Source organism: Pectinophora gossypiella, chromosome 8 (genome assembly GCF_024362695.1).
Source record: "Pectinophora gossypiella chromosome 8, ilPecGoss1.1, whole genome shotgun sequence".
Classification (NCBI taxonomy): Eukaryota; Metazoa; Arthropoda; class Insecta; order Lepidoptera; family Gelechiidae; genus Pectinophora; species Pectinophora gossypiella.
In genome coordinates this window covers 714,196-730,553 of record NC_065411.1, presented here as the reverse complement: position 1 = coordinate 730,553, position 16,358 = coordinate 714,196, and the positions used below count along the sequence as shown (strand labels likewise).

The window sequence follows — 16,358 nt, the reverse complement described above, 5'->3', positions numbered from 1 at the left end:
TATAATAATATGGAACACTGAAGTTAAAAAGGCCACGTCGAAGCAATTCATCTAAAAAGCAATACTTGCTTTTTTTGCATTGACATTTGCGCATATTAAGTAAGTACGCAATGCCAACAATTAATGTCAAAAAGGAATATTGCTTTTTTGATGAATTGCTTCGATGTGGCCCTTTTAACCCCCCAGGTTGTTCGAAATAAATGAATTTCAAAAAATAATCAAAAATATTATTCTTCAAAAATGGCTTTTTCAACGTCAAAAAATAAATTAGGTACATATTATGTAACAAGCTTATTTCGTTTTACTTAATATTACTGGAAAGGTCCGAATGTCAGATCTCAGTACCAATTCACACTAAAATAACAAATGAAGAGACTTATTTTCTTATTTTTTCCAGTATTTTAGTACTTATTCTGTTATTTGGGTAAATAATTCAAATTCAAAGATCATCAAAATCGGCGTTAGAATAAGTTTCTCCTTCTTGTTTTGTGTGATTATTGTTTCAAAATCGGTCCAGCCGTTCTTGAGTCAACCCATACATAGGTAACTCACGTGTTTTATCTTTTAAAAAAGATAATGCAAATAAACAAGCTTAACTAAAGTTGAGCACTGGTATAAAATTGATAATAGTTTTAAAAAATAAACAAAACCGAACTGGTTATCGGAAAGATCAAGACAAGTTCGCGTAACAGGATAAATATGCAGAAACTACAGATAGCTTCTACTAGCAAAGTATAAGAGACATCAATGTAAGAAACTACGCGCACATGTAAACGACGCCTGCGCAAGACGGTGCGCAACAATCTGCAGTCTGTGCCATAATCAAATTTTGTAAAAGATTTTATTTTAAAAAACGCCATTTTGTTTTTGCGAAATGTATCGACTGCTAGTGTTTGTGTGTTGTGTTTTTTTTATAGGTAAGTGTGGTTATATTATTATTTGAATTAAATTTAAATGCACGATTTATTTGTTATTATTGTCAAAAAGCGAAATGGTAATTTTTACATATTATTATGTAATTTAGGTATTTAGTGACTGTTTGTTACTTGGCGCTGCATAGTATTTTTTTTCAGAATTCAGTTTCATTTTCCCAAATGCCAGGGAAATAAAGCTAGAGTTCATTGTTTTTTCATCACATCATACCCACAACACGTATACACGTTGTAGGTACTTATCTTCTTCTCCTTCAATCGTGTGGATTGTGAGTGTGAGGTGGATTACCAACCCCATCAACCCTGGTATCAGGGTTATTATTGAGCCGCCATAGGCCCCGGACCTGACTCATGTAACGACTACGTACTTACATCAGTAAATAAATAGTAACCAGGACCAACGGCTTAACGTGCCTTCCGAAGCACGGATCATTTTACTTTTGAACAATCAGGTGATCAGCCTGTAATGTCCTAACCAAACTAGGGATCACAAAGTGATATTTGTGATTTGTGGGACCACCGGATCGTGAGCACATCGCTCAGCCACTGGACCACAGAGGTTGTCGTTGTACTTATTGTATTGTGACATACATAATTATTGTTACATCGAAGTATTCTCCGTTACGTAGACGCAGCTCGGCACTTCAGGAGTGACTACACGTACTACAATGAGGTGGACGGATGGATGAAACTTCACCAGATGCCGACGACATGGGATGACGCGCGACAGCGGTGCACTCTCGAAGGTGAGCTTTAAATACAGTGATACTTAATATTCTTCTCTCGCGTGAGCCGTGAGGTCGATGACCAACCTCATAAACCCTGGTGCCAGGGTTACTATTGAGCCGCTAAAAGTATATTTAAGTTAGTTAAGTGTATTTCTATTGTGTATTTGTATGTAGGTACTACGGTTGATGCACTATCACTAAATAGTATAAAACAAAGTCGCTTTTTCTGTCCCTATATATGTACGCTTAAATCTTTAAAACTACGCAACGGATTTTGATGCGGTTTTTTTAATAAATAGAGTGATTCAAGAGGAAGGTTTATATGTATAATAACATCCATTAAATAGTGGTGAAATACTGTTATTTTGAAAGGGTTATTTTTGAGGTTTTTAATGTGATGTCGTAAATAATTTCGGTTTTTCCTCAGCATTGCACCCGAGCGAAACCGGGGCGGGTCGCTAATAATAAATAAATAAAGACATGACAAGAATGAAGTAACAACTACTTACATAGGTAGATACTTAAGTAAATAGTAGCCGGAAACGACTGTTAAATTGTCTTCTGTAGAATGGATAATCGGGTGTTCAGACTGCAATAGGATTACAATGACTACAGGTGTTTCGGAAGCCGTTAATTCCGGTTACTACTTACTGTCGTTACATACCCATGCCAATTTGCCAGCTCAATAGTAACCCTGTCACTAAGGTTGCTGCGGTAATCCACCTCACAACCGACAAAATAGACGAAGCAGATCTGCCAGATAAGTTCCGGATACGAAATCAGGCAGTTATCAGCAAGATGTGAAACAGTCTTTAATTCCGGCGTGCACTTGACCAGTTTTTGTGGTCAGCAAACGATAATCAAACAACTTGACCTTACAGTTGTTTTGTTTATGTTATCATGGGTTTCCCCACCGACTGCCTTAAACATGAGCTCACAGCTATATCCCAATTAGGGTAGTCAGAGATACATCCATCGCAAGATGAACTGAGTACTCACACCTCACCGAGCTTTCCGTTAGACCAACGTGATAGATGGTGAGCCGTATCGCCGTCTATAATGATCGCCAACTGTGTTAGTGAAAACTGCACTACCGAAGTAATGAATAAGGATATCTTTTTGTCACAAGAATTATTGTGGATTCATTACTTGGCTGGACAAATGGAGAGCGCCGAAGATCCGTTAAAAAAAAGTGTGTTAGTCGCAGTTGCTTGTCATTTCTTCACACTTTGCGAAATGACGTAGATTCAAAAATGTTAAATTGACCTTCAACAAAGTTTATCCATGATAAATATGTTGAATGATTCTGATTTCCGATTTTTGAGTCGTTAAGTCAAAAAAGAACATTGTAATCATTTTAGCATAAAATTATTTTTAGATTATTTTTTTTGACGTGACTTATTGTAGATTTGCCGCAGATGGCATTAACTGCTTGGCCGGACAAACGGGGAGCGCTGAAGGCTCTCACCCGGTACAACGTTTAAGACAACAGGCCTGAGGGTGTCTAGGTGGGCGTCGTCTGAGATGAAAAATATTTGAAAGAATTAATCGACTCTAGTGGGTCGATAGCGATAAGCGCTGATTGAGGGAAATCGTCGACCACGATTATTTTTAGAATTGATATCATTATTATTCTATAAAGGTGCCGAAATATGGCAGACACCAATAATAAGTTTATTTTCTGTTTTAAAACTAGCGCTATCCCTGTCTTGCACTTATTTAAAGTAAAGGACGGCACTGGTATTAAAGCAGTCAGAATGGGTACCAATGTCACGGTCGGTAAACAGGTCAGTGTTCTCGCGCCAGGGTCTTCCCTGGGCGAAAAACCCAAAGTATGATGCCTGTTTTTACTTTTTAACCACCTATGACTAACTTTATGACTCAAAATATATTTGTGATCTCCAATTATAAACACAGTTGGCTATCGACCATTACAGACATTACAGCGAGAGTACTGTCATAGAATAAGGAATAATATCGTGTGGGTTGTGAGGTGGATTACCAACCTCATCAACCCTGGTGTCAGCATTATCATTGATACGTAGTAACCGGGACCAACGGATTAACGTGCTTTCCGAAGCACGGTTCATCTTACTTTCGGACAAACTGGTGATCAGCCAGTAATGTCCTAACCAAACTAGGGACCACAAAGTAATTTTTGTGATATGTACCCACTGAGAATCGAACCTGGGACCTCCGGATCGTGAGCCCAACGCTCAACCACTGGACCACAGAGGCGGCTATAGTTTTGACGAGAGTGGAAGATGCGAAAATGGTGTGTTAGGATCGTAGTAGGTAGAGTTGGGGACAATAGTGTAAAGGACGTATCATCATCATCATCATCAGCCCATTAACGTCCCCACTGCTGGGGCACGGGCCTTCCCTATGGATGGATACGGAGATCGGGCCTTAAACCACCACGCGGGCCCAGTGCGGATTGATGGTTATTAACGACTGCTAATGCAGCCGGGACCAACGGCTTAACGTGCCTTCCGAAGCACGGAGGATCTCGAGATGAAAACTTTTTTTTGTGGTCACCCATCCTATGACCGGCCTTTGCGAAAGTTGCTTAACTTCAACAATCGCATACCGAGCGCGTTAACCGCTGCGCCACCGAGCTCCTCAAAAAAGACGTATAGAGGCTGATAATTGTTAATGTAATGAAGGATACAAAAACAAATATTATATATTTCAGGCAGTGTTCTGGCATCCCCCGTGAACAATGAACTCCTGCAGGCAATGAAGATAGTGATCGGCCTGAGCAGGGCGAAGCGCGGCGTGTTCACTGGAGTCAGCGACATCTTCTCTAAAGGAGACTTCTTCTCCGTTGAGGGTATGTATATATTGGTAGACCGCTTGCCTCTCACTTTGAGGTCGCAGGTTCGAATCCAGTGCAGGCGTAAACCAATGATTGTCGAATCTGTTTTTGAATTCATGTTTGGATCATTATATGATTACGTTCGAGTTTCTCATGCGATAATAGTATTTATAATAATAAAAATTAAGTTAAAATTCTCATGACACTGAAACTGCGCTCCGCTTCGCTGCCCTTCGCCGCTCTTTCGGTGTGAGTTGGCCCTTAGTGTCGCACGAGTCCGTATCGACCGCGTTTATCGATTTATAATTTCGCTCACATAATTTATAACTATTGTGTTTTAAAAATGGCTACGGTTGCATCTTCGTCGCGTGTTCAAGCAAAAAACCAATAATTTACTCTCAAGCTCGAGAACTAGCTAGAAAAGTGTTAGAAAATTGTGACATTGAACGGAAAAGTAATTGTTACAAAGATTCTTTAAGTTTTTGTAGCGATACGTTAGATGATTCAGATGAATAAATATTAACTTAAATGAAAACGTGGTATTATTTTATTCACATTTTGTTACATACATAATAAAAATATATCGATATTGAAAACGTCACGTCACTAGAGAATTGCCATGTCGAACTGTCGTCTACTATACCTAGGTTTAATTAAAAATAAAGATGAAAACAAAATGTGCTTTAGCCAAAATGGCTACGGAACCATATCCTATTACGTTTTTTGTTACAAACGATATTCTTCTTTTGTCTTTGTTTATAAGATTCCGATTTCAGCAATTATTTTTTCACAAATATGAATAAAAACACAATAATAAATATTTTTATAAAAGAGTAATTGGACACGTCTATCTCGAGACAAACAATGTTTGTGGCGCGTGTAGTACTTATTATCATTATTTTTTATTTATTTATATGTTTGTACACAATAGAACAGATAAAATAAAAATACAAAATTCAAATTCATTTATTTCTGAAGTTTACAAAAACATTGTCTACAGGTAGAGTCCCAAGGCGACAATGCTTAAATATTTAACATTATAATAAGATATGTTTGAAATTCTAATAAAAATCCTAAAGTATATAAATTCTAATAAAATAATTGTGATCATCGTATTGTTAATATTTTAATTAATTAATAATGTCATTTAATATATGTATTTAAATAGTCATAACAAGGATATAAAATAAATTAAAAATCTTCGGAGGATATAAAATAAACAAAAAATACTGTCAGTACAGGTAAGATTTTATTTAGAAAGAGATTTCTTCCTTTCTTTTGATTTTTTTATATTTGAGAAAAATAACGAGCCTTTGGTGGCTCAATAATAACCCTGACAGCAGGGTTGATGAGGTTGTTAATTTACCTCACAACCCACAGGATAGAAGACGAATCCAAAAACTATTAAAACAATACATTTGATCCTTATGTTTTTTATGTCCACACAGGTGTGCCAATCGACAAAATCACAGCCTCTTGGGCCCCCAACGAGCCTGATAACACCAATGATGAGGAGCATTGCATCGCCATGCTGCCCAACGGGACCATAGCTGACGTCAACTGCAACGAGCCCTACCCATACATCTGCTTCAAGAAGAATACACCGAATATGCCAACGCCATACCATTGTGGAACTGTTGATCCTGGTGAGATTTTATTAAAAGTCCTCAAACGATTGTATACATACATACATACATAAACTCACGCCCGTGATCCCTAATGGGGTAAGCAGAGCCACAAGTAATCAAAGACAACTTGCAGCCACTGTTGATACGAAGTCCAAAGATGGATATGATGAACCTTATGGTGATAAGGGATCAGCCTATCGCCCATAACATTAGTCCATCATGTTAGAGGACACAATCCCTCTGTCGGTTTTTACGACATGCCCGGGAAGAGAAGCAGCTGAACGTGTTATATTTTTTTTATATGCTCCCAGAACAGCATAGAAGCAATTGTATACCCATTTAATAATTTGTAAAATGTACACATTCAAAAGTTACAGTCACTTTAAGGTGGTCCCTCAAACGAGTATGGTTGACGACCATTATGTCATAATCCAACTTATCCAACATACATCCTGATCTCGGGCACGGATCGTCACGCATTGGGTGCCTCATAACGGGTACAGGCGTCGTGGTAGACCTCGGAAGAGACGGCGCGACGACTTGGACGCTTTCCGGAGGGACTGGCTGGAGTACGCACAGGACCGCGTAAATTGGAAAGAAGAAGGGGAGGCTTTTGCCCAGCAGTGGGATCTTGTAGGCTAGATTAGATTAGATCGGCTCTAGCCCTTTAATTTGTCAGCTAAGCGTCTTGACTGGACCCTTTTACCAATAAGTCCACATCATCTGTCATCAGCAAGTAGCTACCGATAAAGTTGGTTGCTTTAATCAGCTTTACAAAAACTCTAAAACATACTTCTCTTGCTTGTTATTTTGATAGGCACTTAGTAACAATTTCACCAATCATTTTCCTCATTTTTTACACAATAATTATCATGTTCGATGTTGTTAATTTAAAATTGTTATCTAAATACATGTTATTAAAGAAAGAGTTTAAAAATAATACTACATTCTTCACGATTACGTCTGAGGGATAACCTTTGTATTAACCCGAGCTGTTATCGCTATAGTTGACTTTCAGCTTAGGAAGACATTGAACTTGATGAGGTTACAATATACTACAATGTCATCTTAATCATTTAGAAGTTGGAGCTCACCGATGTTGTACTTTGACATTATTTTCTGGATAATTTAAGACCGTATTAGTCTGACGTATCTAGCTGTTTGACCTCGTGGAAAAAGGGTGCTCAGGTAGTAAATTCCGTCTTGCAAATAAAAAAAAATCGACAAAACCATATTCGAACACACTCCTACTTGATATAGTGATTTTGACAACACATTCGACGATATGAAAAATGATAGGCTATTTTTGCACTCTAGTTAAATGAGATATTTTCTATTGAATTTCTATGTAAATAATGGACAGTATTTGTAGTTTAATCGAAAATTGATAGTTTCAAAACGAAAAATTAGACGGACTTCCATTTCTAGATTAGCATTTTATATTTGATCTTTGACCCAGTGAAAAAGCTTATCTTTATGTTGTGCTTAAAGTGTTTCGAATTGAATCGAAATACCCTGTTGTTACAGCTTACAAGTTGGACGAACGCACTCACAGCTGCTACAAGTTCCACAACATCGGCCGCCCCTGGTCGGGCGCCTTCAAGACCTGCGTCGCAGAAGGAGGGTATCTGGCCATCATCAACAGCGAGACAGAAGCTCAAATCCTCAGGGAGTTATTCGCCCAATACCCTGGCCATGTCGTACGCGCCAAACACAAGGATATTGCTGCTATTGGCTTTAACAAGTGGAACGACATTCATTCGCACTCCTGGCTGACTATTCATGGTGAGTTTTGTTACTCAAGAGGTACCAGTCGACAGTACGTTATTAGTCGTGTATTACGGCTTCCGTGGTCCAGTGGTTTGAGCGTTGGGCTCATGATCCGGAGGTGCCGAGTCCAAATCCCGGTGGGGACACATTACGAAAATCACGTTGTGCTCCCTAATTTGGTTATAGGACATTACAGCCTGATCACCTGATTGACCGAAAAGAAAGATGGTTCGTGTTTCGGAAGGCACGTTAAGCCGTTGGCCCCAGTTTCTACTTACTGGTGTAAGTGAGCCATGGGCATTTAGCGGCTCAACATTAACTCTGACACTAGGGTTGGTGGGGTTGGTAATCCACCTCACAACCCACACGATAGAAGAAGAGTCGTAATTTAATTATATTTTTGTCGTATTTCAGGACAATCGTTGGATGAAGCTGGTTACAACATCTGGGAACCAAATCAGCCCGACAACGCCACTGCAGGAGAATACTGTGGAAGCGTATTCCGATCAGCTAAACTGAATGATATCTGGTGCAAAGACCCTGTACCGTTCTTCTGTGAGAAGCTACCTGGCAGTTTAAATGAGGAACAGGAACAAGGCAGCAACTGATCCAAAGAATAATAGGAATGATGGACAGAATACAGGGCGTGACACCGTAACGAAAACAAAATAGAACTTAAATAGAAAATAAATGATTTGACATTGATGGCTGATGATTGATTGATGTTTGATTGAGGCCTGTGCTCAGCAGTGGGACGTGTACAGGTTGCTTATGATGATGATGATGACAATGGTCACAATTTTTATTTTAAATTTGGTTTTAAGCAGCTTAAAGCACAATATGCGACTGAAAATAAAATTTTCATGAATTTTACAAAATTCCACTTGATCTCCACTCAGAATCATGGTCTTAATTATCGCTCAAAGTTTTCATTACGGTGTCACTAGCACCCCATATTTATACTTGCAATCTCCTAAGATTTTTTGTTTGTAATCGCATTTATATACATTAACAGTAAGCAATAAACGTTAATTTAATAAAAAAAAAGTTTTGCAGTTTTATTAGAAGATTAAGCGTGAGCCAAAAAGATATAAATCATATTCGTCAAGGAACGGTTAGCATCGGAGTTGCTTTTAAAGACGCTTATATTACGTACATATAAAAAAATACGGTCGAATTGAGAACCTCCTCCTTTTTTGAAGTTGGTAAAAAACTCCACACCTATTTCCCACTGGGTAAGTAGAGACTATGGAATTCCATTTGCACATTCATCAATCGTTCATACACGCACGGCGGTACACTGTAAACATTCCCAATTTGGTCAATGTCCTTCTAGGTCTTCCTCTGCCAGCCCTCGCCTTATACCTACCGCTTTTGTAATCCTTTATCCTTCATCGCGTGGTCGTTCACCGACTAGATGGACTGATCAAGTGAAAGACGCGTCGTCATCCAAGTTCTACACAGTAGTAAGGGAAGCGCTGGACAGGAACCGGTGGAGGCAGATCATACGCTCCAGGTGCAATCCTGATGCTGACCACGATCCTCAGATATGAGGGACCGACCAAGAGAGAGAGATCCTTCGTCCATTATTCGTGTCTTAACCTACTTAACATTCCCTTCTCAATCTAAGTACCTAAATCAGTAATATTAAAGTCCGATGTGTTAAAAATATTTTATTATTCAATAGCTAAGCTCTTAGGATCCTTCTCGCAGAAGAAGCCCATGATGTACTCGCACCAGATGTCGTTCAGCTCGGCGTTGGTGTAGATGGAGAGGCAGTACTCGCCGACCCATTTAGTGTGGGCGCCCGTGAAGTTGTTAGGCTCTTGCCCCTCTCTGCCCCATTTGCTGTACCCTGCCTCCTGCAGGCTCTGACCTGGGGAACAAAATGAATACCTATCTTAAGAATCGTTTTCGGATATGCGTAGTCGTTCTAATAGAACACGCAAAAGGACAACCTTGTCAAATAAGATACTTTTTACGACACGTTAAAACATGTACTTAAATATATAACCTATGATGTCATCAGCGAACGTGGCCAATAATTGTTACTCTTTGTTCAAATCAAATCAAATCAAATATACTTTATTGCACAGAACTAAATTTCAACAATCAGACATAACACATGAATACAGTACAATTTGGGCTTATTGCCTTATTTGTTATGTAATTCTTAATTAAATCAGTCAAATGAAAAATGAGATTAATTTTTGATAATCATAGGCTGGATTATATTTCTAGTTTAGAATTTATAGATAATTTACTTTAGACCCATTGTAGTGCTATTTCTTCTTATTATATTGTTCTACTTGTAACCGCACCTTTAAGGCAAAGTTTGCTGGCGACACCCATGACCTTCAAAGTAACTGAATTAAGGTGTAGATCATCACCTTTTTTAAAGACATTCCCAATTTGGTCAATGTACGTTCTTCTAGGTATTCTGCCAGCTCTCGCAACAACCTTCGCCTTAGGTACCGCTTTTGTAATCCTATTATTCATCATCAGCTCCACGTGTCCAAATCAACTTAACATTGCTTTCCCAATCTTAGTCATCAATAACAAAAGAAGAAACAAACTTACCATGAACAGTCATCCAGGTGCCGTGTTCACCCCAGTCTTGCACACCAACGTAAGCGAGGTGTTGGTCTTGTATGACGGTGATCTCCGATGGTGGGACGGCATTGAAAATTCTGCTGATGACGTTGGCTTCCTCCTGGCTGTTGATGATCACCAGGTAGCCACCTTATTGTACCAAAAGCAAAGAATAATGAAGAAGAGACACTCCACCCCACCCTCGACGTTCTCCAGTCATGACGTGGCCAAGACAAATAGGGATTAACTTTTCCACATAATTATTATCTGTTATCCTAAACTTTACCACCCCTTTTATCCCCTTAGGTGATGAATTTTGCAAAATCCCGTTTTTTGAGCACCTAAGACCGAAAATATGTTATGGAATATTTGAAACTCCTAGCACTTGTGGCTTCTGAGATTTCGCAATCAATCATAATGTCAGTAATCTTTCGCCATCGAATAAGGAATAATATGTATCTTCTCTTCTTTGCGAGTCGATGGCGATCGATAATAAATTTTTGCTGCCCAATAAATTGGCCACGCTTACGGCATTGTCAGTGGCTTCGTAAAGTATAGAACAGTATCTCTCCACTCCCCTGTTTACCTCACCCCCTCGGTCTTACTTTAGCATTCAATGGCATGGGCGTCAGACGTGACACACACAAATGCGCCTTATGATAACGTCTACGTGTAGTGTCTGTGTAAAACGAGGTATGGGGTATGCTTTCGCATTTACATAGTATACAGATGGGTATTTACCTTCAGCAGTGCACGCCATGTGGGCGCGCGACCAGGTGCGTGGGGTCCTGTGGAACTTGTAACAGTGGCCAGTTTCTTGCGCCAGTTCATACTCTGGAATGGTAAATAAATCTTGGATATAAATAGCCCTGATCAGAGTTTCCGTGCATTGTGACTTCTCGAAACCTGGTTAACAAAATCAAAACACTGTGTGCATTGAATTCGACTTTATATTTGGTTCTTAGATAACTGATAGATATCATGATTGTGGTTTCCAGGATTCGTGACCGGTTTGCCTATCGCCCATTATAATGGTGAACTTTGTTGAGAAAAGGACGTTATCTCTTTGAAGGACATGCCCGGGAAGATGTAACAGGAAGTATTTCTAAGGCCTTTAGATAAGTGTCTTATTTCTTATCAAAATTATGTATAAAAAGTGTTCTACAGAAATAAATAAACAACACTACTTAAACGAAGAGCGCAGGGGGCTTATTTTGGAAATGCTCGCCTTCAACTCGCGTGCGAAAATATATATCTGTCTCATCTTGTAAATAACAAGTTCTGATGTGCTAGTGTAGTAATAAATTGTTCTAGTAAAGAAGCAAGCAAGAGAACTTACGACTATCAATAGTTCCACACTCATTCTGGGCATTGGTGGTGGCGTCGTGCTTCCTATAGCACATGTACCGATGCACGTTATCGCACTTCACGTCTGCGATGCGTTCGGTGATGCGCAAAATGATGCAGTTCTCCCTGTTGTACTTGTTGTCTGGTTGACTCGGGTCCCAGGGCGCAGGGACCGCTGATATTGGCACTCCTGGAAATAGAAGGATGAGGTAAGACGATAAGAGAGAAAGAAAAGAAGTTAGATAAATCTGAGAAATATGGTTGGTTTAAAATTATACTGTCTCTATTGACACGGCCTTGGCTTTGCGAGTGTCTTTACAGCGAAACAGCTCTACGTCGCGTCTGTCATTTGTTTGTACAGTTCGAAACACAAACTAATCGCCTTATTACAAATGAAGACTAAAGATAATATCAGGATTAAAATATGATACGCGCTATGAACGAAGTGTTGCAGATATTGCATAGAATTCGTAGAATACCATCATGCCCGAAATACTATCGCCTATTGTAAAATAGGATGAACAAGTTTGAAGAATTCAGTATACCTTGGTCTGCCTCGCGCCAGATCTGCGCGGCTTTTTTGGCTACGCCCTAAAAGCCAGGTCAGGTCAACTTTAGACATTGTATTTCAGCTTTTATCCACGTTCGCCATATATTCTCGATTGTCTTGTAAACTCTGCTAAATGAGTTGACTGTTAGTCCAAACTCTTCCACCGACCCACAGTGAACCAGCCTAGTGAAGTATGCACCATAGCTTCCCTGGTTAAGCCGACGTCTTCGCCCAGCAGTGAGATGCGTACATTTAGGTTATGTCTTTCACGTGAATTAATATGCTCCCATCGACTAAAGTATATCCAATAAGGGGGTGCTATTTTAAATTAATAGATACTGAATGCTTTTGAGACGGATTGGAGTGAGATCGGTCAGGACAGGGGAAAATGGAAGCTCAGAGAGGAGGCCTTTGCCCAGCAGTGGGACAATCTATTAAAAAGAAACATACCGTCTATGGTAGCAAAGTCTCCGCCAGAGAATGTGGAATGTATTCCTGTGAAAACTGTTTCTGTTTTGCCTTTCATCAGCGAAATCATGGTCGACAACATTTTTGCATTTGACGGTGACGCCAGCACCGCACCTGTGGAATGCGAAAGTTACATTAACACATTGAGAATCATGGAACCAACGGCATTGTCCTGATAGCCATATTGGTGGTGGTTAGGGTAAGTTTCTTTAGCTTTGCTCGCATGGCTTTCGCAGTTTTCCATCGGGTTTGCAGCAGACCCCAGCATCATGTGCCAGTGAGAAAGAGTTTATATAGTTTACAGATCTGCACACAACTATGGAAAACCGCTGAGCCGACCTGATTTATTGGATTTTTCGCATGCGGCCAGAATTACTAAGTACTTGGGCAGCTACGCACGCTAAGCGTTAAACAATTAAACTTACCTCGTGGTCTGCAACCGGCACAAAAAAGGACATATCACTAATCCTTACTCCCAGTGCTTACCTTCCATTGTACATCTTAGGCGAGCCTCATGCCAGTTAGCCGGAATCACATGGAATTTCAAGAAACCGTCTACGTCGCTGAAGTATTCGTAATCTGACCTGAACTTCTGACATTCTGAAATTAGACACGACACATTTTCAATTACATGAGCCGAAGTAGCCCAGTTGATAGAACGCTTGCCTTTCACTTTGAGATCACAGGTTCGAATCCAGCACAGGCCTAAATGTTTGGATCATGAATGATTATCACGTGCTCAGCGTCGTGAAAAAACCCACATTCCCGAGAAATGCATTTTCGGAGGTATGTGACCTAACCTGTATTGGGTTGGTTTTCCCTTCGCAGGTTGGAAGGTTAATCGCTTCTGTAAAAAACCGGACCTGTCAAGTCTTCAGGTCGGGCAAGCGTACCCTGTGAAAACGGGATAATGCTGGGGAGATGATGACCATATATTTTCAATATACTTAAACTTATATAAAGTCATGGCAGTATCCCAATCGAGGTAGGCAAAGATACAGGACATCAATATGACATTTGTTCCCATTCCAACATTATCTTGATATTGGTTACGAACCGTGTGGTAACAAAAATGAAATGAAGTCAGGTGAGCTGAAGTGAAGTGAAGTGTAATGATCACAGTATCGCTCCACCGCCCAAAGATCAGTTCAACATTTTAGACAGGACATTTGCGATAATTTATTTTCCAGTTTTAACGTGTATTATGATAATTCATAATGGTGCCATTATTGCTCATTAGATAGTCTATAATTTACGAATCTTACTGATATAAGCAAGTAGTCATTACATGAGCTATGTCAGGGTTCCTTGGCGGCTCAATAGTGACCCTGACACCAGGGTTAATGAGGTTGGTACTCTACCTCACAACCCACACGATAGAAGAAGATTTAGGAAAGACCCTGAGTGGTTGAACACACTTAGAATTGATGTCCAAAATGCCAATGAACATAATATGGCAACTCTTCTGCCTGATGTTTTTTTAAATAGTACACTCGTCTAGGAAAACCACAGAGTACTTTTAATCCAGGCGAACTTCACTGATATTCAAATATCGAATCTCGTAGCACAAATAATTCACTCTTTCTTAAATAAGATCACTGATTTCACGTTTACATTTTTTTCACTTCGAAGAAAACTTTACCAATAGTATAATTTAAAATACACAGAGCAATGAGTGAGGAAAACCCACGAAAAGAAAAGATAAAAGAAACTATAACTAACCTGTTATTAAACTAAACGCTAAAAAACTCAAAATGAATACGAATAACATTATGTTTGGGTGTCTTTGAATGTTTAGAGGTGTATGCGAGGGGACCATTCCGGTTCTCAACTTTATACCATACTAATACTTATTAAGGAAAAATGTAAATCGTTTTGATTTTGTTGCGAATAACAACCTTGCTGCGACAGGCTATCGAGTAACTTTTCGAACGTTTGTAAGTATAACATTTTGGGTAGGTAACGAAAGTCACGTCCTCGAAATCACATCGAGTTGGGCCGAGGTACAAGACACCTTTTTTTGACGTGATTTATTGTAGATTTGCCGCTAACTACTTGGCTGGACAAATGGGGAGCGCTCATCCGGTACAACATTTAAGACAACAGGCCTGAGGGTGCCCAGTTGGGTTCGCTTCCATTCCATCATAAAAGCTATGTGGAAAAGACATACATAAAATCAAGCCGCCTTGCAGTCGTACTTAGTAAGATGGTTTGTATTGAAAGTATTGTGCGTCTCGTCTTCTTAATTTAACTGGTTTCTTTCATGTTTCTTTTTTAATTTATTTATTCAAGTTTTTTATACGTCTAGCCTATTCGATCCCACTGCTGGGCAAAGGCTTCCCCTTGATTTTTCCACTCCCCTCTTTTCTGCGCGATCTCCAGCCAATCCCTCCGATAAGCATTGAGGACGTCACACCATCTGTTACGTGGTCTGTCTCGACTTTTATGCCCGCCTTGAGGTGTCCAGTGGGCAACGACTCGTGCGTGTATATTTTATATAAGTAAAATAAAGAATATTGAATATATAACTCACCCCACACTAAAACATATTTATAAGGCTAAATTAAACCCCGCGCCTCTCTAACTTTCCAAAATTAAGAAGTATATACTCATCACGACGTAGTTTTTCATGTAAGTTATCTTAAAATTATCCATACATACTTAAATAAACACCTTATATACGTCCCACTGCTGGGCACAGGCCTCCCCTCAATCAACCGGAGGGGGTATGGAGCATACTCCACCACGCTGCTCCAATGTCGGTTGGCGGAGGTGTTTTTACGGCTAATAGCCGGCACCAACGGCTTAACGTGCCCTCCGAAGCACGGAATCAATCAGGTGATTCAAGCCTGAAAAGTCCTTACCAAACAAAGGACAGTCTCACAAAGTGATTTCGACAATGTCCCCATCGGGAATCGAATCCGGACCTCCAGATCGTGAGCCTAACGCTCTAACCACTAGACCACGGAGGCTGTTTAAAAATTATCCATACGATAGAATAAAGGTCTAAACCAGTTAGGTTTGAAAAGTAGGGGTAGGTAGGCATCCGTTTTTTACAATTATAACGACGCTGAACTTAAAATGACAGAAATATCAAGACTTTGAAAGCAAATAAATGTTTTAACTTAGTTCTTATACTAACTGTAGAATTTTACAGTTAAGCCTTAGCTGTAGGGCATTGACTCAAAAGGACTTACCCACCCCTCCTGTTATCCCCCCCCCCCCCCCCAATAACTTGAAATCACGTTTTGCTGGTGTGAGATCATCGGGCTCATAAGAATTTTGAAATAAAAATAATACATAGTATATACCTACTTCGTCTTCGCGACGTGTTTCGCGTTTCCATTGCGAAACACGTCACGTCACGCAGATAAAGTTTAGTTTCTAAGAGCCTCTATCACTTCTTCAGACTTGTGGGTTAGCTAAGTTGACATTTTCGTATGGAGTGTCAAGATTGTGATTGAGAAAAACATTTGTCCCGCCAAGTAGTTAATGCCATATGGGGTAAATCTACAATGCAATAAG

General features: G+C 39.7%; 2 protein-coding genes across 2 annotated transcripts; one reads left to right on the top strand and one right to left on the bottom strand.

Annotated features, from left to right (window-relative positions):
* Window positions 1–744: 744 nt before the first annotated feature.
* LOC126368634 (macrophage mannose receptor 1-like) lies at window positions 745–8,923 on the top strand. Its single transcript, XM_050012707.1, has 6 exons — window positions 745–917; window positions 1,562–1,678; window positions 4,356–4,493; window positions 5,927–6,124; window positions 7,634–7,891; window positions 8,291–8,923. The coding sequence occupies exons 1-6, from the start codon at window positions 875–877 to the stop codon at window positions 8,482–8,484; spliced, it is 948 nt and encodes a 315-aa protein (XP_049868664.1). The 5' UTR covers window positions 745–874; the 3' UTR covers window positions 8,485–8,923.
* A 613-nt stretch (window positions 8,924–9,536) lies between these two features.
* Window positions 9,537–14,664, bottom strand: LOC126368629 (lymphocyte antigen 75-like). The gene is made up of 7 exons (XM_050012699.1): window positions 14,556–14,664; window positions 13,320–13,433; window positions 12,816–12,947; window positions 11,808–12,005; window positions 11,210–11,302; window positions 10,457–10,618; window positions 9,537–9,752 (listed from the first exon to the last, which is right to left on the bottom strand). The coding sequence occupies exons 1-7, from the start codon at window positions 14,650–14,652 to the stop codon at window positions 9,553–9,555; spliced, it is 996 nt and encodes a 331-aa protein (XP_049868656.1). The 5' UTR covers window positions 14,653–14,664; the 3' UTR covers window positions 9,537–9,552.
* Window positions 14,665–16,358: the final 1,694 nt, after the last annotated feature.

Bases quoted from the DNA above. Each gene is read 5' to 3' on its own strand.
- LOC126368634 (XM_050012707.1), top strand. From the start codon at position 875: ATGTATCGACTGCTAGTGTTTGTGTGTTGTGTTTTTTTTATAG. The intron at 918-1,561 runs GTAAGTGTGGTT...TCCGTTACGTAG, and splicing joins GTGTTGTGTTTTTTTTATAG to ACGCAGCTCGGCACTTCAGG. The intron at 6,125-7,633 runs GTGAGATTTTAT...CTGTTGTTACAG, and splicing joins TTGTGGAACTGTTGATCCTG to CTTACAAGTTGGACGAACGC.
- LOC126368629 (XM_050012699.1), bottom strand. From the start codon at position 14,652: ATGGTCCCCTCGCATACACCTCTAAACATTCAAAGACACCCAAACATA. The intron at 13,434-14,555 runs GTTAGTTATAGT...GTCTAATTTCAG, and splicing joins AGCGTTTAGTTTAATAACAG to AATGTCAGAAGTTCAGGTCA. The intron at 12,948-13,319 runs GTAAGCACTGGG...CGCATTCCACAG, and splicing joins CCTAAGATGTACAATGGAAG to GTGCGGTGCTGGCGTCACCG.